Raw genomic sequence first — 23,713 nt, 5'->3', positions numbered from 1 at the left:
GCGGTGAGTGCACGCTACCTCTTTTTCATTGTATGATTTACAAATCTGTTCAACTTTCTGGCACTAGTTGATTTAAAGAAGTTTTCTACGGTAGTACCCCTTTAAATACAACAGATATGCACTTTATGGCACAGACGTACGGCTCAGCAAAAATGGACGTGGAATAATAATGCTACATAAAACCTTTTCATCACTGAAATCAATGTCTAGTGTATGAACACTGAAGTGAATAACTTGAACTAAAATTTGTACCCAGTGCAAATGAAAGATTATAAGTAGAGTTGAGCGAACTTAAGAGTATTGGCTCGTAGCAAACCTCACAGCTCGGCTGTTGATTACTTTAGTCTGCGTAAATTAGTTCAGCTTTCCAAGGGTTCCAGTTGCCTGGAAAAGGTGGGTACAGACCTAGGAGACCTAAGACTGTCATCCTGGACTTTTCCAAGCAACCAGAACCTTTGTAAAGCTGAACTAATTTACGCAGACTAAAGTAATCAAGAGCCGAGCTGTGTGGTTCGCTATGAGCCAATTTACTGTAAGTTCACTCAACTCTAATTATAAGGATGTCCCCAACACGGAGGCCCTCATTTACTATCGCAAACCCGACATGTTTTGTCGGGTTGTGCGCCAGATTCTGTCGCATTGCGCCAGAAATTCTGTCTGCGCCAGAATTGAAGAAACCTCGACTAACTCTCCATTTTGCTAAGAAAACCCTAAAAAGGGGTGTGGCCGCCGGGGAAAGGGGGCGTGGTCTCCGGAAAGGGCCGTGTTCCCAACATTTTCACAAAAACCCAACATATTTACTAAGGTTTCCACATAAAATGTGGTGGATTTGAGCTGAGGAAAACACTACAGATCAGAGCAGGTGTAAAAAAAAGCAAAATGTAGGGAAAGTGGAAACTGTAGGGAAACCTTAGTAAATACCATGGAAAATAAATTGTAGGGAATTAAAACCCACAAAGAAACCTACACAACACTCTTAGTAAATGAGGGCCAGAGGGTGCAAAATATTACAAGTCAGGAACTAAGAAGGTTGTCAAACAGTATATTCTAAGAATGAAGTCCAATTGTCCATAACCATCCACAAGGGATTGGGATTTCAGTCTTGTTGGCTTTGTAGCCTAGCTCGGATCTTGTCTCTGTGATGAGGGTCTAGACAGGAGCCGATGGCAGCCTCCGTCTCTGCAATCCTTTTCTGGAAGCGGCAGCGATCCCGGGCATACTCTTCCCATGGTCCTTTCCGGGCCATTCTGTGAGCAAAGCTCCATGTAATGATAGGGTGGACAGTGACTTTAGGTGAAAAACGAACCTGAAATAGAAGGTTAAATACTTAATATACAATAAAGCTTATAAAACCCTGCAATAGGACTTATACACAGACCAAGCCTTGCGGGACGTAAGCCTATAAATAGTCATCTTATTACTGTAGGGTGGGGACAGGTATACGGCGACTATATTGTGTTACTATTGAGCTGCGGCCAATGATGACTCCGCTGTGTTGCCATAACAGTATAATCCCAGACTTCCTGTGGTGACTTCTATTCCCATAGATCACCTGACTGTTTCAGAAGATGGCATCAGGCCTCACAAGAGACCTTAGTCAGCACTTAAAGATGCTAAAATTTCATATAATTGCATAAGACAAGTTCCCCAGGTAGAACAGAAAGAATTCCCTTCTATCTCATGTTGATCCTTAGATTTCGCCAGGGTTCTAGACAGACCAATAATAAACTATTAAGCGCCTTTTATAGTCAATGCCAGCAGAGTTTATATAAACTAGTGGTTCGTCCATGAACAAAATCCAAAATTCTCCTGATCGGATCTGAAGACTTAAAGGCCATCTGTGACCAAAAACAACTTAACCCCTATCTGAAATAAACATCCCCTATCCGCGATCAAGCAGGGGGTCCGACCGCTGGGAGGCCGCAGCGTGTAGGCCTCAGCATGGCATTGCGGCCGACACGCCTTCTCTATGTAGTTCTATGAGAGACAGAGGGAGGCAGCATTCGCGCCTCCCCGCCTCTCCCATAGAACTGTATGGGGAGAGGGAGTACAGTCGACCACTCTAGGTTGATGCTACGCGCAATAGCGCTCTCACTGAGCGCTCATGCAGGGGCCCCGTTCAGGAGATCACAGGGGATCCCAGCAATCAGACCCCACACGATCCTGTGGGGGATAAGTGTTATAGCGCTGCAGATGTCCTTTAGCCCAGTGTTTCCCAACCTGGGTGCCTCCAGCTGTTGCAAAGCTACAACCCCCAGAATGCCCAGACAGCCTTCGGCTGTCTGGGCATGCTGGGGGTTGTAGCTTTGCAACAGCTGGAGGCACCCTGGTTGGGAAACACTGCCTTAGCCCATTTATATTTCCTCACATGAATCTCTATTAGACAATTTGGAGAGCAGCTTATTCACTAGTTTATCAGGCCATTTGCTGCCTACGCAATATAAGTAATGAACCTAGCTGTACCAAACTGGGAGACGGAAACTTCTCGGAATGCATTCACCAGTTGTGTCTCCATGGCACAGATCAAGCGGGAGAAGCTCAAAACCATTTTCTTACCATTGCCAACTTTTGGCCAGTCACAAATTTTTAGTTTAAAGGAAAACTGTCAGCTCGCTCAGCGCTGATCAATTTGATACCTACTGTGCCCGTATCGGCCCCGCTGTTCGGCCGAAATCTTCCACTTTCTGTATATGCTAATTAAATGCTAACTGGCATAGGCAGGGTTACTGGCACAGGCGGGGTTACTGGCACTCTGATGTCAGCGCCGCCCAGCTCATCAATATTCCTCCTCTCTCCATTACAGAGCATGGAAAAGAGGGAGAGGCGGAGGGAGGGGAGGGACATTGATGAGCTGGGCAGCGCTGCGGGCGAGCGGCACTGACGTCAGAGTGCCAGTTACGCCGCCTGTGCCAGTTAGCACCTAATTTGCATATACAGAAAATGGAAGATTTCGGTCGATCGGCAGGGCGGATCTTGGCACGGTAGGCATCAAACTGATCAGCATCCCCCGTACTACCAGCCAGTACCACTGGTTAGTGCAGGGGGAGCAAGCTGACAGTTTTCCTTTAAGCAAAAAGTCTGATATGTCAGAAAATTACAAAACTGGCCACTTCGGGTCATTGAGGTCCGTCATGGATAAGTCGTCAGACTGTTTTGCGCTTCTCCTGATGGATCCTTGCCACTAAGGCACAAAACATGGTGTGAACACACTCCAGTATAAACAATGGGGACAAAACTGAAGCACATAACGTCACCCTCCTGCGTCTACTGAGAAGTAGCGTCCTAATCCTCAAACATGCCTATTTCATGCTATATATATAGTTTAGACCTCATTTTATCCACTTACTTTCTTAGTGCTTTGGTTGCCTTCTTCTGCCTCCTCCCCTGGCAGCGTACACTTGTGAGAAGACTTGTACCCAGACAGCACTGGTTTCTTGCACAACATCCTCTTTTCGGGAACAGTCACACATTCAACTTTGTTACAATCCAAACTACCCTGTATTTCCACACTTTCAATACAGGCCCCTTTCTTTGGCTTCTCAGGACTTTTCGTGGGCATGGCAAAAGAAAGGAGATTATATGGGTCATCACTGCGACAGAACGATGCCCATAAGTCTTCATCTTCCTTACATGAATTACTCTCTTCATCCCAAGAGTCGTCATCATCAGACCAGTCACTTTCCTCATCACAATCCTCTTCAAACTTGGACTTAGGAGTCCAGGACTCTTGCATACCACTGTCCACAGACATGTCTTCTTGGTAACAATTGTCGTCCAAATTTTCATCAACACTGTCCACATCGGACTCCGAGGAGTCCGTATGTTCTGCTGGCATGCAGATCATTGACAGAATGACGGGGTTCGTACAGGATGGTAGAAGAATCTCTTTGCTTAGCATGGCGTCCATTTTGGACAACTGTTCACATTCATAACCCCCCTCCATATTTGCAACTTCTTTAACGGCCGCCATCTTTAAGTTGTATAACTCTTCATCGATCATCTTTTCGACTGGTTCAGTCTGACCTCCCCAGTGACACTTTATAGTGACTGTATTCATAGGCTGCTCACTATTACACACCGTCTTATACCTTGACTGATTCTTGTAAACATACACCGTAGTCATTAGTAATGGTAATAAAAGGTCCAGAACACTCCAGCACGCCCACACCGCAGCTCGTACGGCCTTGCTCATACAGACACGAGGAAACATCCTCCAATAAGCTCTTTTCTGCAGGATGTTCTTGCCCAATGACATCATAGACTGCATGATTCTGGCAGCCATTGTGACTAGGACCATGTCTGTGCCCAGGTCGGTGAGGACAATTTGTGGATGTGGATAATTCTTCACCACCTCAAACTGGAAAGCGGTGCCTTTATGCCAACAGGTCCGAGGAAATGTCAGATTTCTCCAGTAGGAGCAAAAGTTCAGGTAGTCAAATCCCATTCTGTAAAGTACTAAAGGAAAAACAGTCGAGTTAGATGCTATGGATATAGCTTCAGAATAAAGTTATAACTATAAAAAAAGGACATTTTTAAAAAGTGGTATTTCATGGGCAACAACTACTGCTATGGCATCTGTCATAAGACTCTTAATTAACAGTTTGGCAACTTTTAGCTGCTAGGAAACAGATTATTATAAAATATTGTACCATGTGGTTCTTTCTTCCCTATAGGTGACAGATGCCAAAATACATTGGGAGCCTTTCCCAACATATACTTTAAACTGAGTCCATGGTCTGAACAAGGCCTTATCCACTACAAAAGTCTTTAACCCCTTAAGGACTCAGGGTTTTTCCGTTTTTGCACTTTCGTTTTTTCCTCCTTACCTTTTAAAAATCATAACCCTTTCAATTTTCCACCTAAAAATCCATATTATGGCTTATTTTTTGCGTCGCCAATTCTACTTTGCAGTGACATTAGTCATTTTACCCAAAAATGCACGGCGAAACGGAAAAAAAAATCATTGTGCGACAAAATCGAAAAAAAAAAAACGCCATTTTGTAACTTTTGGGGGCTTTCGTTTCTACGCAGTGCATATTTCGGTAAAAATTACACCTTATCTTTATTCTGTAGGTCCATACGGTTAAAATGATACCCTACTTATATAGGTTTGATTTTGTCGCACTTCTGGAAAAAATCATAACTACATGCAGGAAAATTTATACGTTTAAAAATGTCATCTTCTGACCCCTATAACTTTTATTTTTCCACGTACAGGGTGGTATGAGGACTCATTTTTTGCGCCGTGATCTGAAGTTTTTATCGGTATGATTTTTGTTTTGATCGGACTTTTTGATCACTTTTTATTCATTTTTTAATGATATAAAAAGTGACCAAAATACGCTTTTTTGGACTTTGGAATTTTTTTGCGCGTACGCCATTGACCGTACGGCTTAATTAATGATATATTTTTATAGTTCGGACATTTACGCACGCGGCGATACCACATATGTTTATTTTTTTACACTGTTTTATTTTTTTATGGGAAAAGGGGGGTGATTCAAACTTTTATTAGGGAAGGGGTTAAATGACCTTTATTAACACTTTCTTTACATTTTTTTTGCAGTGTTATAGGTCCCATAGGGACCTATAACACTGCACACACTGATCTCTAATGCTGATCACTGGCATGTATTAACACGCCTGTGATCAGTGTTATCGGCGCTTGACTGCTCCTGCCTGGATCTCAGGCACGGAGCAGTCATTCGTCGATCGGACACCGGGGAGGCAGGTAAGAGCCCTCCCGGTGTCCGATCAGCTGTTCGGGACGCCGCGATTTCACCGCGGCGGTCCCGAACAGCCCGACTGAGCAGCCGGGTCACTTTCACTTTCGAAGCGGCGGTCAGCTTTGACCGCCGCTTCTAAAGGGTTAATACCGCACATCGCCGCGATCGGCAATGTGTGGTATTAGCCGCGGGTCCCGGCCGTTGATTAGCGCCGGGACCGACGCGATATGATGCGGGATCGCGGCGCGATCCCGCTTCATATCGCGGGAGCCGGCGCAGGACGTAAATATACGTCCTGCGTCGTTAAGGGGTTAAGAGGGTACTCCCCTGGAAAAAAAAAATTTTTTTAAATGAACTGGTGCCAGAAAGTTAAACAGATTTGTAAATTACTTCTATTAAAAAAAATCTTAATCCTTCCAGTACTTATTGGCGGCTGTATGCTCCAGGGGAAGTTATTTTCTTTTTGAATTTCTGTTCTGTTTAACCACAGTGCTCTCTGCTGACACCTCTGTCCATTTTTAAGAACTGTCCAGAGCAGGAGAGGTTTACTATGGGGATTTGCTCCTACTCTGGACAGTTCCTTAAATGGACAGAGGTGTCAGCAGAGAGCACTGTAGTCAAACAAAGGAAAGTCAAAAAGAAGTTCCTGTGGAACATACAGCAGATAAGTACATGAAGGATTAAGATTTTTTAATAGAAGTAATTTACAAATCTGTTTAACTTTCTGGCACCAGTTGATTTAAATTTTTTTTATATGTTTTCCAGGGGAGTACCCCTTTAAAAGGGGGACTCGAGGAATAAAAAAAAAAAAAAGTTTTCAAATCTGGTGCCAGAAAGTTATACAGATTTGTAAAAAGTTCTATAGAAAAATCATAATCCTTCCATTACTTAGCTGCTGTATGCCCCAGAGAAAGTGTAGTTCTTTCCAGTCTGACCACAATACTCTCTGCTACCACCTCTTTCCATGTCAGGAACTGTCCAGAGCATAAGCAAATCCCATTAACAAACCTCTCCCGCTCTGGACAGTTCCTGACATGGACAGAGGTGTCAGCAGAGAGCATTAGGGTCAGACTACAAAGAACTACACAACTTCCTGTGGAGCATACAACAGCTGATAAGTACTGGAAGGATTAAGATTTTTTAATAGAAGTCATTTACAATTTTATGGCACCAGTTGATCTGAAAACTTTTTTTCTTCCGGAGTTCCCTTTTAACCTAAGAACATCTCAGCTACGTCCTTGCATACCACGATTACCACTGGCTTACGCCCAGTCTGGTGCTTTGCAGAGACGACTGGTCCGAGCCGAAATCTCTCTGCTGACTATTCGGTCCTGCTCCACACATGCCATTCTAGACCCATAAATCATCAGTTTATGGCATTAGTTATACTGACAGGGTGGAGCCTGCTGTATTAGTGATTCCATAGGAATGGATGGAGTTTTGTAATTCAAGTGACTAAACAAGAGCTGCATTGTTCATGACTTGGTCATCTGCAGTCTATACCAGTGTTTACTAACCAGGGTGCCTCCAGCTGTTGCAAAACTACAACTTACAGCATGCCCGGACAGCCTTCGGCTGTCCGGGCATGCTGGGAGTTGTGGTTTTGCAACAGCTGGAGGCACCCTGGTTAGTAAACCCTGCTCTACAAAGCACTGATTGAGATAGAGAACTCCCCTTCGCCATCTGTCAGCTCCATAGACTCTAAAGTGGCAACATCCATTCCCGATCACTCCATTCAACCAGGGAGGATGAATAACCCCCGTTTTAGAGGCCTGGAGGGGAATCATAGCAGGTCAGAGGGGTAAAGGTCAGTGCGAGCAGCACAGAGGGGAGGAAGGATTGGTCCTAGCAGATCGGAAGTAATGAGAGCAGCAGTACGACCGCCAAATATTACATCATCATATGTCATGACTATAGTAGTGTCACAATGTCCTCATCGGGGTCACATGTCACATGATTCACCCCGGCAGAGGACGCACTGTTCTATCACACATTTAAAGGGACATAGACCACAATTTAGGTGACAAATGAAGGCAGACCAGTGTCTCAACTGGCAGCTATCCACAAAGAAACTACAACTCCCAGCATGTCCTATAGGAAGATACATTACACACTGGACATATGAGATTAGTCTAGACCGGTGTTTCCCAAGCAGGGTGCCTCCAGCTGTTGCCAAACTACAACTCCCAATATGTCCTATAGGAAGGTACATTACACACTGGATATATGAGAGAATATGAGTCTAGACAAGTGTTTCCCAAGCAGGGTGCCTCCAGCTGTTGCCAAACTACAATTCCCAGCATGTCCTATAGGAAGGTACATTACACACTGGATCTATGAGATTATTAGTGTAGCCCAGTGTTTCCCAAGCAGGGTGCCTCCAGCTGTTACCAAACTACAACTCCCAGCATGTCCTATAGGAAGGTACATTACACACTGGATATTTGGAAGTAGTCTAGCCCAGTGTTTCCCAAGCAGGGTGCCTCCAGCTGTTGCCAAACTACAACTCCCAGCATGTCCTATAGGAAGGTACATTACACACTGGATATATGGGATTAGTCTAGACCAGTGTTTCCCAAGCAGGGTGCCTCCAGCTGTTGCCAAACTACAACTCCCAGCATGTCCTATAGGAAGGTACATTACACACTGGATATTTGGAAGTAGTCTAGACCAGTGTTTCCCAAGCAGGGTGCCTCCAGCTGTTGCCAAACTACAACTCCCAGCATGCCCGGACAGCCTTCGGCTGTCCGGGCATGCTGGGAGTTGTCGTTTGGCAACAGCTGTAGGCACCCTGCTTGGGAAACACTGGTCTAGACTAAACTGACATCAATTCTCGGGTGGTACTAAAAGTCCCAGCAATCCCTAACAAGGGAACGTCTCGCTTATACATACCGAGGGCTCAGCCGGTGACCACGGCGCTCCAGCAGAAGTTACAGGCGGTTTCCTGGGCAGGAGGCTCGTGAATATTCCGGTGAAAGCCGAGGAAGGCAGCAGCGGGGCGGACTTCAGCTCTTCCGACGTTTCTCTTGCTCGGGGCACAGCACATTGATGAGAAGCGGTGACTACTCTCCAGTACACAGCTATCGGTACAGGCCATACCTGGTCATCGGGACGCTCGGTATCTAAACAAATTCTTGATGTGACAGAGAGTGAAAATGGCGCTGGGCCCTTCAGGTGGTGTTTATATAGCATCGGACGCAATGCACGTAAGTGGGCGGGCCAATGAGCGCTAAGGGGGCGTGGCCTTTAGTTACCAGGGGAAAAATGTACGTGACGTTACGCTTGTAGGCTGCCAAATAAGGTGCGGAGTTCACGGGTTACCATAGAGACGGGGAAGGGCGGGGCGGGGCGGGGCGGGAAAACAACAGAGTGCCCAAGATAGAAATGGTGACGTCATGAAACTCCGACTGGAAAAGTCGGGAACTTACTCACTAGTGGTGTCTCGTGGTTTCCGAAGAGAAGAAGATTGTGAAAATGTAAATGATAATAATGGAGATTCCAGAAAAGATACAGAGGAAGTGTTTGTGTAATGTCCTGTATATTCATAGTGAAGTGTGTATACTAACGTGCTGAAAGGAAAAGTATACACTGCCGTGTGACGTATGGGGGAGCACGTGACCACACATCTGGTCACTTACCTTACCCGTAGTGCCCACCCACGTTAAAAGGTGAGGATATAATACCCTTATCACTTACCTTGCCCATAGCCTTAGTGCCACATAATACAACCACAGCCCCCCCCTAAAATGGGCAGATATATCCCATCACCTACCTTGCCCATAGTGCCCCCCCATAATACAACCACAGTGCCCCCATAAAATGGGCAGATATAATACCCCTATCACTTAACTTGCCCATAGCCATAGTGCCCCCATAATACAACTACAGTGCCCCCTAAAATGGGCAGATATAAACCCCTATCACTTACCTTGCCCATAGTGCCCCCCTAAAATGGGCAGATACAATACCCCTATCACTTACCTTGCCCATAGCCATAGTGCCCCCCATAATACAACCACAGTGCCCCCGTAAAATGGGCAGATATAATGCCCCCATTACTTACCTTGCCCATAGCCATAGTGCCCCCCATAATATAGCCATAGTGCCCCTGTAAAATGGGCAGATATAATTCCCCCATTACTTACCTTGCCCATAGCCATAGTGCCCCCCATAATATAGCCATAGTGCCCCTGTAAAATGGGCAGATATAATTCCCCCATTACTTACCTTGCCCATAGCCATAGTGCCCCCCATAATATAGCCATAGTGCCCCCGTAAAATGGGCAGATATAATGCCCCATCACTTACCTTGCCAATAGTGCCCCCCATAATACAACCACAGTGCCCTCATAAGAAGGGCAGATATAACACCCCCATAACAGACAACCATCGTGTCCCTATAAACACCCTAAGGACACAGCCCATTTTGGCCTTGAGGACACAAGGGGACAATTTTATTTTTGTGTTTTCGTTTTTCCCTCATCGCCTTCTTACTTTTCCACCCACAGACCCACATGAGGGCTTGTTGTTTTTTGTGGGACCAATTGTAATTTTGTAATGACATCTTTCATTTTACCATAAAATGTGTGACACCACCAATTAATATTATTTATGCTGGGAAATTGAAAAAAAAAAAAAACAATTTAGTAGGTCAATACGAATATAAAAAAAAAATTTCCTGGCATTTCTGGACTTTGGTATTTTTTTATATTTACACAATTCACCATACGGGATAAGTAATATTATATTTTATAGTTAAAGGGCTTATCCAGGAATAGAAAAAACAGACCTAATTTCTTTCAAAAAACACTCCCCGTCTGTCTCCAGATTGGGTGTGGTTCTGCAGCTCAGTTCAATTGAAGTGAATGAAGCCAAGTTGTAATACCACACGTCACCTGGGCACAGACGGGGAGTGGTTTTTGAAAGAAATTAGCTCTGCGGGCAATGAAGTGAGCACAGCTCCTACGTTCGCTTCATAGTCTAGATGGGACTCAGGATGTACATGTACGTCCTAGTGTGCCAAGTACCAGGCAGCCAGGGTGTACAGGTATGTCCTCAACAGATGTGCTGGTGCAGACAGGGGATAACCTGGCAGGGTTATCCAGATGTCTGGGAAAAAATAGTTCGACTTAGGGATTGAGCGACGCACAACCGAGGAGTTAGAGAGTAGGTGGGGAAGAATTTTTCCCCAGACATCTGGATAACTCTGCCAGGTTATCCCCTGTCTGCACCAGCAACTCTACCGCTGCACAGCGGGACCGATGGCCGGCTGCCTCCCGACTGTGCTGCATACCTCAAGCGCTAATCAGTGTTGTGTCTGCCGCACAACACTAAAAGGTGAGTATAACATAGTTCATTTCTATATGACTTAAGCTCAAACCTCGGAATACTTGCACTATTGGAGCACTGTCTCTGCTTCTGTTCTTCCTCTCTCTATCCCTGTGTTCTCAAGAGATTAACCAGTGGTCTCCAAACTGGCCCACCAGATGTTGCAAAACTACAACTCCCAGCATGCACGGATAGACGTTGGCTGGAAGTCAATAGTTTTAAAAAAAAACACTACCTTATAACAGATACAGAACCTCCATAATACACACAGACAAAGAAAGAAGCACCCATCCAAAAATGTTGAATTGCTGAAAACCTCAGCATTCAGTTATGTCTCAGGCTGATATGTGAATGATACAGGTGTGGTCTGATGAGACACTGGGTCTTGCCACAAAAGGGCGTAATAGTGATTCCCCAGCTGCCCTATAAAAACTATCTCAGAGGCTACCTTTGGATAGTGTACCTCTTGGTGAGAAAGAGTTGACTGCTAAACATGCCTCTACAACACACTTGGTGACACTTTGCCCAGTTGACAGGTTTATAGAGGAGGCCCATCACTGGACTGAGAGAAGCAGGATGGTCTTTTCGACGAACTGCCTCTATTCATACACATATATATATATTTATTTTTTTCATTCCAACAACTTCATCTTGGCTTATTTTGTTTTGCAGTGAGTGTAGAAACAGCCATAGTGGCAAATAAGATATCCCAATATAAGACACAGAGATAAGTTCAGCATTGGCATTAAAAGGGGTACTCCGGTGGAAAACATTTTTTTTTTTTATCAACTGGTGCCAGAAAGTTAGACAGATTTGTAAAATACTTCTATATAAAAATCTTAATCCTTCCAGTACTTATCAGCTGCTATATGCTCTAGAGGAAATTATTTTCTTTTTGAATTTCCTTTTTGTCTGACCACTGAGCTCTGCTGACACCACTGTCCATGTCAGGAACTGTCTTGACATAGTTCCTGACACGGACAGAGGTGTCAGCAGAGAGCACTGTGGTCAGACAGAAAAGAAATGTAAAAAGAAAAGAACTTCCTCTGTAGTATACAGCAGCTGGTATGTACTAGAAGGATTAAGATTTTTAAATAGAAGTAATTTACAAATCTGTTTAACTATCTGGCACCAGTTGATTTATAAAAAAAATATATATATATTCCACCGGAGTACCCCTTTAAAGGAGATGTCCGGTGCTCACTTTTCTTATTTTATCCGTTCCGGGCTGAAAAAGAAAAGAAAACAAATTTTCTCTTACCTGCCTACGCTCCCCCGGTGCTCCAGTGCAGGTGTTCGGTCCCCGGGCTGTATTCTTCTTACTTCCTGTTAGCCCGGCACGTCACACGGAGCTTCAACCTATCACCGGCCGCAGCGATGTCCCGCCTCCGCTGGTGATAGGCTGAAGCTCCGTGTGACATGCCGGGCTAACAGGAAGTAAGAAGAATACAGCCCGGGGACCGAACACCTGCACTGGAGCACCGGGGGAGCGTAGGCAGGCAAGAGAAAGCTTATTTTATTTATTGCAGCCCGGAACGGATACAATAAGAAAAGTGAGCACTGGACATTTCCTTTAAGGATACTGTGCCCCAATGGCATATCTAGTACCCCCCTTAAAACTAAAGTACTCCCATAATAGTGTATAGGGTACTGTATCTGTCTTTTATGGAGGCACTGTAGATGTATAGATACAGTACCACATAACAGAGATAAGAGGATACAGTACCTTATAAAAGAGCCACATTGCACCAAAAAAAAGACACATATAGTGCTTACGTTTAAAAGTGAAAGCCATAGTGCCTCTGTAAGAGAAAGAAAGACACAATACCCCCTTAACATTGTCAGCCACAAGTCCCCATAATAAGTTTAAGGGGCCTTTGCGCTTGGACCCGTTTATGGGGTCCGTCTGGTGCCCAGGATTTTGCAGGAGTTGAGCAAAGGGGGGGAATAGGACAATGGCTGTGTGAACAAGCCCATAGCAGTCTCAACCAGGTCCTAAAGCCTTAGGGGGCTCAAATGCCCTCTTGCCGCACAACTGGATGCCAGCATTATACACAGTATATAGCAAGTGAAAGGCCCTGTTACAGGTTCAATAGCCTTAAATGATGATGTCCCTCATACACTAGGTTTCCTGTTCAGTTTTCTATTATTTTAAGCCAGTTGAGTGTTTTGCTGCGTGCACACGTGAAGAAGCGGTCACACAAACCCAAAACATGTTATATCACCTGCACAAAATTCTTCTACATCCTGCAGGGCCCGATGATATCCCAAATCTCAGATATTTATCTTGTGCAACCCAATGGTTTGTAACCAGCTACCGAGAGTCCTTTTGGATCCACAAATTGGTTACTTTAGTCCCGTGGGGTCTTAATGAGAAGATCGAAAATGTCTGGTAATATAACTGTGTAGGTACTCATAGGATTTTAGCTTTATTATTATTTTGTATACAGTACAGACCAAAAGTTTCTCATTCAAAGAGTTTTCTTTATTTTCCATACTGTGAAAATTGTAGATTCACACTGAAGGCATCAAAACTATTAACCCCTTAAGGACATAGGGCGTATCCATACGCCCCCGTTTCCAAGTCCTTAAGGACCGAGGGCGTATGGATACGCCCTGAGCATTTCCGGCCCCCACCGCTAGCCGGAGGGGAGCCGGAGCCGGATGCCTGCTGAAATCGTTCAGCAGGCATCGCGGCATATCGCCCAGGGGGGTCATTATGTCCCCCCATGTCGGCGATTGCCGCAGATCGCTGGACAATTCAGTCCAGCGATCTGCGGCGGATTCCGGGTCAATCGGGTCTCCAGTGACCCGATGACCCGGAATTACTGGCTGATCGGGGCCGTCAGAGACGGCCCCGAACAGCCAGAGCCTGCAGGAGTGAGGTGGCACTGGTGCCACCTCACGATCGCCCTGATTTGTCGGCCGGATTACCGGCCGACCAATCAGGGCGCCTGCTGCGGGTGTCACTCCCGCAACCCGCTCCGCCCCTCTTCCGGAGGACGTGAGCGGCTGCGGGAAGACGACCCCGGGTGCTGGGGACCCCGATCCCCGGCGTCCCTGTTGGGATCGGGGCCCCAGGAGCGACGGCGGCGGCGAGGGACAGTCCTGTGTGGATCGTTGGAGGTGAGTGACAGCCTCCTGCTGTTGCTTAGCAACAGCTCCCAGCATGCAACAAGGGCATGCTGGGAGCTGTAGTTTTGCAACAGCTGGAGGCACATTCTTTCTATGGAAAAGTGTACCTTCAGCTGTTGTGTAACTACAACTCCCAGCTTGCACAAACAGCTCAAGTGCATGCTGGGAGTTGTAGTGGTGCATCTGGTGGTTGCATAACTACAACTCCCAGCATGCCCGTTGGCTGTCGGTGACTGCTGAGAGTTGTAGTTTTGCAACAGCTGAAGGCACACCGAGTTAAGTAGTAAACCAGTGTGTCTCCAGCTGTTGCATAACTACAATCCCCAGCATCCCCAGCCAATGTAGTATGCCTCCGGCTGTTGCATAACTACAAGACCCAGCATGCCCTTCCGCTGTCCGTACATGCTGGGGGTTGTAGCTTTTGCAGCAGCTGAAGGCACACTGGTTGCAAAACACTGAGTTTGTTACCAAACTTGGTGTTTCACAACCTGTGTGTCTCCAGCTGTTGCAAAACTACAACTCCCAGCATGCACTGATAGACCGTACATGCTGGGAGTTGTAGTTTTGCAACAGCTGGATGTCCCCCCCCCCCAATGTGAACGTACAGGGTACACTCACATGGGCGGAGGATTACAGTAAGTATCCGGCTGCAAGTTTGAGCTGCAGCAAATTTTCTGCCGCTGCTCAAACTGCCAGCGAGAAACTACTGTGAACCCCCGCCCATGTGACTGTACCCTAAAAACACTACACTACACTACCACAAAATAAAATAAAAAGTAAAAAACACTACATATACACATACCCCTACACAGCCCCCCTCCCCTCCCCAATAAAAATGAAAAACGTCTGGTACGCCACTGTTTCCAGAACGGAGCCTCCAGCTGTTGCAAAACAACTACTCCCAGTATTGCCAGATAGCCACTGACTGTCCAGGCATGCTGGGAGTTTTACAACAGCTGGAGGCCCCCTGTTTGGGAATCACTGGCGTAGAATACCCCTATGTCCACCCCTATGCAAGTCCCTAATTTAGGCCTCAAATGCGCATGGCGCTCTCACTTTGGAGCCCTGTCGTATTTCAAGGCAACAGTTTAGGGACACATATGGGGTATCGCCGTACTCGGGAGAAATTGGGCTTCAAATTTTGGCGGATATTTTCTGCTATTACCCTTTTTAAAAATGTAAAATTTTTGGGAAAACAGGCATTTTAGGTCAAAAAAAATTTTTTTTTTTACATATACAAAAGTCATGAAACACCTGTGGGGTATAAAGGTTCACTTAACCCCTTGTTACGTTCCCCGAGGGGTCTAGTTTCCAAAATGGTATGCCATGTGTTTGTTTTTTTGCTGTCCTGGCACCATAGGGGCTTCCTAAATGCGGCATGCCCCCATAGCAAAATTTGCTTTCAAAAAGCCAAATGTGACTCCTTCTCTTCTGAGACCTGTAGTGCGCCAGCAGAGCACTTTTCACCCCCATATGGGGTGTTTTCTGAATCAGGAGAAATTGGGCTTCAAATTTTGGGGGGTATTTTCTGCTATTACCATTTTTAAAAATGTAAAATTTTTGAGAAACCAAGCATTTTAGGTAAAAAAATAATAATTTTTTTTACATATGCAAAAGTCGTGAAACACCTGTGGGGTATAAAGGTTCACTTAACCCCTTGTTACGTTCCCCGAGGGGTCTAGTTTCCAAAATGGTATGCCATGTGTTTGTTTTTTTGCTGTCCTGGCACCATAGGGGCTTCCTAAATGCGGCATGCCCCCATAGCAAAATTTGCTTTCAAAAAGCCAAATGTGACTCCTTCTCTTCTGAGACCTGTAGTGCGCCAGCAGAGCACTTTTCACCCCCATATGGGGTGTTTTCTGTATCAGGAGAAATTGGGCTTCAAATTTTGGGGGGTATTTTCTGCTATTACCATTTTTAAAAATGTTAAATTTTTGAGAAACCAAGCATTTTAGGTAAAAAAAAAATAATTTTTTTTACATATGCAAAAGTCGTGAAACACCTGTGGGGTATTAAGGTTCACTTTACCCCTTGTTATGTTCCCTGAGGGGTCTAGTTTCCAAAATGGTATGCCATGTGTGTATTTTTGCTGTCCTGGCACCATAGGGGCTTCCTAAATGCGGCATGCCCCCAGAGCAAAATTTGCTTTCAAAAAGCCAAATGTGACTCCTTCTCTTCTGAGACCTGTAGTGCGCCAGCAGAGCAATTTTCACCCCCATATGGGGTGTTTTCTGAATCGGCAGAAATTGGGCTTCAAATTTTGGGGGGTATTTTCTGCTATTACACTTTTTAAAAATGTAAAATTTTTGGGAAATCAAGCATTTTAGGTAAAAAAAATATATATTTTTTTTTACATATGCAAAAGTCGTGAAACACCTGTGGGGTATTAAGGTTCACTTTACCCCTTGTTACGTTCCCTGAGGGGTCTAGTTTCCAAAATGGTATGCCATGTGTGTTTTTTTGCTGTCCTGGCACCATAGGGGCTTCCTAAAGGTGACATGCCCCCCAAAAACCATTTGTCGCTCCTTCCCTTCTGAGCCCTCTACTGCGCCCGCCGAACAATTAACATAGACATATGAGGTATGTGCTTACTCGAGAGAAATTGGGTTTCAAATACAAGTAAAAATTTTCTCCTTTTTACCCCTTGCAAAAATTCAAAAATTGGGTCTACAAGAACATGCGAGTGTAAAAAATGAAGATTTTGAATTTTCTCCTTCACTTTGCTGCTATTCCTGTGAAACACCTAAAGGGTTAATACACTTACTGAATGTCATTTTGAATACTTTGGGGGGTGCAGTTTTTTTAATGGGGTCTTTTATGGGGTATTTCTAATATGAAGACCCTTCAAATCCACTTCAAACCTGAACTGGTCCATGAAAAATAGCGAGTTTGAAAATTTTGTGAAAAATTTCAAAATTGCTGCTGAACTTTGAAGCCCTCTGGTGTCTTCCAAAAGTAAAAACTCATAAATTTTATGATGCAAACATAAAGTAGACATATTGTATATGTAAACCCCCAAAAAAATTATTTTGAATATCCATTTCCTTACTAGCAGAGAGCTTCAAAGTTAGAAAAATGCTAAATTTTAATTTTTTTCATCAAATTTTGGGATTTTTCACCAAGAAAGGATGCCATAAAATTTTACCACTAAGTTAAAGTAGAATATGTCACGAAAAAACAATCTCGGAATCAGAATGATAACTAAAAGCATTCCAGAGTTATTAATGTTTAAATTGACAGTGGTCAGAATTGCAAAAAACGCTCCGGTCCTTAAGGTGAAAAAGGGCTCGGTCCTTAAGGGGTTAAGTAACACATGTGGAATTATAGACATAACAAAAAAGTGTGAAACAACCGAAAATATGTCGTATTTTGCTTTGATTACTGCTTTGCACACTCTTGGCATTCTCTTGATGAGCTTCAAGAGGTAGTCACCTGAAATGGTCTTCCAACTGTCTTGAAGGAGTTCCCAGAGATGCTTAGCACTTGTTGGCCCTTTTGCCTTCATTGGGTTCAGGTCCGGTGACTGTGGAGGCCAGGTCATCTGGCGCAGCACCCCATCACTCTCCTTCTTGGTCAAATAGCCCTTACACAGCCTGGAGGTGTGTTTGGGGTCATTGTCCTGTTGAAAAATAAATGATGGTCCAACTAAACGCAAACCGGATGGAATAGCAGCCCCTGCAAGATGCTGTGGTAGCCATGCTGGTTCAGTATGCCTTCAATTTTGAATAAATCCCCAACAGTGTCACCAGCAAAGCACCCCCACACCGTCACATCTCCTCCCCCACACCATCACACCTCCTCCTCCATGCTTCACGGTGGGAACCAGGCATGTAGAGTTCATCCGTTCACCTTTTCTGCTTCGAACAAAGACACGGTGGTTGGAACCAAAGATCTCAAATTTGGACTCATCAGACCAAAGCACAGATTTCCACTGGTCTAATGTCCATTACTTGTGTTCTTTAGCCCAAACAAGTCTCTTCTGCTTGTTGCCTGTCCTTAGCAGTGGTTTCCTAGCAGATATTCTACCATTAAGGCCTCACACAGTCTCCTCTGTTGTTCTAGAGATGTGTCTGCTGCTAGAACTCTGTGCGGCATTGACCTGGTCTCTAATCTGAGCTGCTGTTAACCTGCGATTTCTGAGGCTGGGGACTCGGATGAACTTATCCTCCGCAGCAGAGGTGACTCTTGGTCTTCCTTTCCTGGGGCCGTCCGGATGTGAGACAGTTTCTTTGTAGCTCTTGATGGTTTTTGTGACTGCACTTGGGGACACTTTCCACCTAGAATATGACATATTTTCAGTTTTTTCACACTTTTTTGTTATGTCTATAATTCCACATGTGTTAATTCATAGTTTTGATGCCTTCAGTGTGAATCTACAATTTTCATAGTCATGAAAATAAAGAAAACTCTTTGAATGAGAAGGTGTGTCCAAACTTTTGGTCTGTACTGTATATCTACATATATATATATATATATATATATATATATATATATATATATCTATATATATATATATATATATATATATATATATATATATATATATATCTTTTCTAAATACCTTTATTATGTAATTTCTTCTGTGTTTCTACCGGATTATGAATGCTATAAAATATAAAATTGGTAAGAGCGGATGGGTATTGATGAGAACATTCATGCTGATAGCTATTGAAAAATAATCACATAATGTGAATGTTGTTATGCGTTTTCTATGCGATTTGAGTTTAAATTGAGGAATTTTTCTCTTTTCTTTTACAATCATTTATTTTATCTCATTTATTGTTATAATTACGTTGTATTTCATATTTTAGTATGGATGTTTATAGTTATCTGTTTGTTATTCTTGTGTATGTCCTTCAGAGGTTAACACATTAGGGTATATAACCCTCGGTGTTGCTCCCAATTGCTCTGCCTGATGAAGCTGCGCATGAGCATCGAAACGTGTTGCATTGATGTTAATAAACCTGTTGGTGGATACTTACCTGGTCAGTGCAGTGATGCCTGTACTTATGAAGTCCTATTCTACTTTGCAACCAGCTACCGAGGCAGAGATACAGCTGACTGTCCTTATATGGCAGTGTTTTCCAGACAGTGTGTCTCCAGCGGTTGCAAAACTACAACTCCCAGCATGCCCGGACAGCCAAAGGCTGTCCGGGCATGCTGGGGGTTGTAGTTTTGCAACTGCTGGAGACACACTGTTTGGAAAACACTGCTATATGGTCACTGCTTCTAGACTTCAGCACTTCTACCAGTGCCTGACCAAGCAAAACCAGTCCAGGTGAGGACCAGGAGCCGCCCTCACCACCCAGTATATCTTAAAGGAAATCTGTAGTTCTCTGAACTTTATCCCCTATCCGAAGGATAGGGGATAAGTTTTAGATCGCGGGGGGTCTGAGCACTGGGGCCCCCCAGCGATCTCCTGTGCGGGGCCGCGGCAATGTCCAGGAAAGGGGGTGTTCCGTCCCCGCATGACGCGGCAGCCGGCACACCCCTCCATAGAGATACATGGAGGGGCGTGCCGGCAGCCGCGTCATGCGGGGATGGAACGCCCCCTTTCCTGTACATTACCGCGGCCCCATACAGGAGATCGCGGGGGGCCCAGCACTCGGACCCCCAGCGATCTAGAACTTATCCCCTTTCCTTCGGATAGGGGATAAAGTTCAAAGCACTACAGATTTCCTTTAAAGGGGTAATCCGGTGGAAAAACATTTTTTTAAATCAACTGGTGCCAGCTGCTGTATGCTCCAGAGGAAGTTCTTTTCTTTTTTAACTTTTTTTTATTAATCCTTGCATAACATTACAGAATTTTACAGCAATAAACATATTCACCATATTCTTTTCTTTTTTAACTTTTTTTTTTATTAATCCTTTCATAATATTACAGAATTTTACAGCAATAAACATATTCACCATATTTTTCAACATACATATATTTTTTTAAAGTTCTATTCTTTTTGAATTTCTTTTCTGTCTGACTACAATGCTCTCTGCGGACACCTCTGTCCATGTCAGGAACTGTCCAGAGCAGGAACATGGACTGCTATGGACAGTTCCTGACATGGACAGAGGTGTCAGCAGAGAGCACTGTGGTCAGACAGAAAAGATATTCAAAAAGCAAAGATCTTCCTCTGTAGTATACAGTACAGCAGCTGATAAGTACTGGAAGGATTAGGATTTTTATATAGAAGTAATTTACAAATCTGTTTAACTTTCTGGCACCAGTTGATAAAAAAAAATATGTTTTCCACCGGAGTACCCCTTTAAGTTAAAAGGATCTTGTTTTAATCCATATTTGTAATCCTTTTCCATAGAGAACTAATGTGGATGCACATGCCCCATTATCCTAATACAGGTGTAGTAAAGGTTTTGTGGTTTGTTTACTTTGTTGATGCAAATACATATCTGAAAAACACACGTCATAATGGATGTTTCCAGGAAAACATCATGAGAGAAAGCTCTTACAGAACAATAACCATTCAGAGGCGACCATGAGCAGATGTTGTTATATAGCTGAAAAAGCTTAGGACATGTTTACACAGGTTTTTTAAGTGCCTTTTGGAGTGGCATGAGTACTATTTGCTCGCCACCATGGATGTAGAGAGCCTGTAGACCCGCATCCCACCTGATGCGGGTGTAGAGGCTGTCAGATCCATCCTCCTGCACACCGATAAAACCCCGGCTTATATTGATTTAATTTGTAATTCCCTCAGATTTATTCTTGAACATAATACCTTTTGTTTTGGATCAGACTGGTTCAAACAAATTGCTTGTACAGCAATGGGGAGTCCCACATCATGTTCATACGCAAATTTATTCCTGTCATTTTTTTAACAACAATACATTTGTAACTCCAACAATTATTATGTTAAAAATATTACAGCTTTTTTAAAGATACGTGGACGACATGTTGATTGTGTGGGAAGGAGAAGAAACCCAGTTTATCGACTTCATCTCCTATTTGAACGACTATAACCGTATGAATATGCGATTTACTTATACGTTTGGGGGAACAAAGATTCAATTTTTGGACATGACTCTATACGTAGAAGGTGACAATCTGCTTACGAAGGGCTATCGGAAAGCCATAGCTAAAAATTCCATTTTACATTAAAACAGTTCACACCCTAAGCAAGTAAACAATTCCATCCCATATAGTCAATTCCTCCGACTTAAGAGGAATAATGAAGACCCTCGGGTTTATACAGAACAAGCTATTGAGCTTGCTTCCAGATTGGAAAGAAGAAGATACCCCCATAGTGTGATCAACAAGGGGTTAAAAAAGGCTGAATTGGTATCCAGAAATTCTCTACTTGCCTCTTCTAAAAGGAAAAAGGGTGCAGTTCAGGATAAACGATTGGTATTTGCTTTTAAGAACAGTTCTATGAACTCCATGATTAGAACAGCTATCGTGAGAAATTGGCATATGCTGAAAAGTGACAGTGATCTGGTAGAAGTCGCAAGAAGAAAACCTATCGTGACGTATCGCAGGAATAAATCGGTGAAATATTGAATTTCAACAGCACAAGGGCCATTAAAAAACTGGAAGAAAATGGGCTCAAAAGTTTTATTCCTAAAGGAAATAAAAAATTTGGGGATTGTCCCCAATGTAAATTTAACATTTCTTCTAACTTGTCAATCATCTTGTTGTGTGAGCCGAGTGTCATAGGGGGAGATTTATCAAAACCTGTTCAGAGGAAAAGTTGCCCAGTTCCCCATAGCAACCAATCAGATCACTTCTTTCATTTTGCAAAGGCCTTGTTAAAAATGAAAGAAGCAAGCTGATTGGTTGCTATGGGCAACTGGGCAACTTTTCCTTTGCATTGAGGAAAAGTGGAGAAGTTCCCCATGGCAACATATCAGCTTGCTTCTTTCAGAGGCAATTTTAAAAATCAAAGAATCTGATTGGTTGCTTTGGGCACCTGCACCACTTTTCCTCTGAACAGGTTTTGATTAATCTCCCCAATGATGTTCCTATCTAAATTATATAAAACATTTTTGCAAATGACCATTTAACCCCTTAAGGACTCAGGGTTTTTCTGTTTTTGCACTTTCGTTTTTTCCTCCTTACCTTTTAAAAATCATAACCCTTTCAATTTTCCACCTAAAAATCCATATTATGGCTTATTTTTTGCGTCGCCAATTCTACTTTGCAGTGACATTAGTCATTTTACCCAAAAATGCACGGCGAAACGGAAAAAAAAATCATTGTGCGACAAAATCGAAGAAAAAACGCCATTTTGTAATTCTGGGGGGCTTCCGTTTCTACGCAGTGCATATTTCGGTAAAAATTACACCTTATCATTATTCTGTAGGTCCATACAGTTAAAATGATACCCTACTTATATAGCTTTGATTTTGTCGCACTTCTGGAAAAAATCATAACTACATGCAGGAAAATGTATACGTTTAAAAATGTCATCTTCTGATCCCTATAACTTTTTTATTTTTCCACGTATGGGGTGGTATGAGGACTCATTTTTTGCGCCGTGATCTGAAGTTTTTATCGGTATGATTTTTGTTTTGATCGGACTTTTTGATCACTTTTTATTCATTTTTTAATGGTATAAAAAGTGACCAAAATACGCTTTTTTTGACTTTGGAATTTTTTTGCGCGTACGCCATTGACCGTGTGGTTTCATTAATTATATATTTTTATAGTTCGGACATTTACGCACGCGGCGATACCACATATGTTTATTTATTTATTTTTTTACACTGTTTTATTTTTTTTATGGGAAAAGGGGGGTGATTAAAACTTTTATTGGGGAAGGAGTTAAATGACCTTTATTAACACTTTTTTTAAACTTTTTTTTTTTGCAGTGTTATAGGTCCCATAGGGACCTATAACACTGCACACACTGATCTCTCATCCTGATCACAGGCGTGTATTAACACGCCTGTGATCAGTGTTATAGGCGCTTGACTGCTCCTGCCTGGATCTCAGGCACGGAGCAGTCATTCGCCGATCGGACACCGAGGAGGCAGGTAAGGGCCCCCCCGGTGTCCTGCAAGCTGTTCTGGACGCCGCGATTTCACCGCGGCGGTCCCGAACAGCCCGACTGAGCAGCCGGGTCACTTTCACTCTAGAAGCGGCGGTCAGCTTTGACCACCGCTTCTAAAGGGATAATACCGCACATCGCCGCGATCGGCGATGTGTGGTATTAGCCGTGGGTCCCGGCCGTTGATGAGCGTCGGGACCGACGCGATATGATGCGGGATCGCGGCGCGATCCCGCTTCATATCGCGGGAGCCGGCGCAGGCCGTAAATATATACGTCCTGCGTCGTTAAGGGGTTAAAGGGGTACTCCGGTGAAAACCTTTTTTCTTTTAAATCAACTGGTGGCAGAAAGTTAAACATATTTGTAAATTAGCTACCTACCTGTCCACCCATCTACCCACCTTGCTGTCTACCTACCTAGCAGGCTGTCTATCTACCCAACCACCAACCCACCTACCGGGTTGTCTGCCTAGCTTGCTGCCTACCTGGATGTCTACCGCATAAGGCCCTTGCTTTATTTGGTACA

At 43.9% G+C, this 23,713-nt stretch overlaps 1 protein-coding gene and 1 long non-coding RNA gene across 3 annotated transcripts; one reads left to right on the top strand and one right to left on the bottom strand.

Moving 5' to 3' along the window:
* Positions 1 to 454: 454 nt before the first annotated feature.
* On the bottom strand, positions 455 to 8,897 carry LOC130293312 (uncharacterized). The gene is made up of 3 exons (XM_056541841.1): positions 8,619 to 8,897; positions 3,347 to 4,455; positions 455 to 1,306 (listed from the first exon to the last, which is right to left on the bottom strand). Exons 2-3 carry the CDS (start codon positions 4,442 to 4,444, stop codon positions 1,097 to 1,099), a joined length of 1,308 nt encoding a protein of 435 aa, XP_056397816.1. The 5' UTR covers positions 4,445 to 4,455; positions 8,619 to 8,897; the 3' UTR covers positions 455 to 1,096.
* LOC130293315 (uncharacterized) lies at positions 8,802 to 21,774 on the top strand. 2 transcript variants are annotated; one of them, XR_008848171.1, is made up of 3 exons: positions 8,802 to 8,932; positions 13,308 to 13,459; positions 21,070 to 21,774. It is a non-coding gene; the product is annotated as an uncharacterized LOC130293315 (long non-coding RNA). The 2 variants fall into 2 exon arrangements; XR_008848170.1 differs by lacking the exon at positions 8,802 to 8,932 and adding an exon at positions 9,096 to 9,394.
* Positions 21,775 to 23,713: the final 1,939 nt, after the last annotated feature.

Source organism: Hyla sarda, chromosome 10 (genome assembly GCF_029499605.1).
Source record: "Hyla sarda isolate aHylSar1 chromosome 10, aHylSar1.hap1, whole genome shotgun sequence".
Taxonomy (NCBI): domain Eukaryota; kingdom Metazoa; phylum Chordata; class Amphibia; order Anura; family Hylidae; genus Hyla; species Hyla sarda.
Note: the sequence above shows the minus strand (reverse complement) of the source record. Positions and strands in the feature narration are given on the sequence as shown.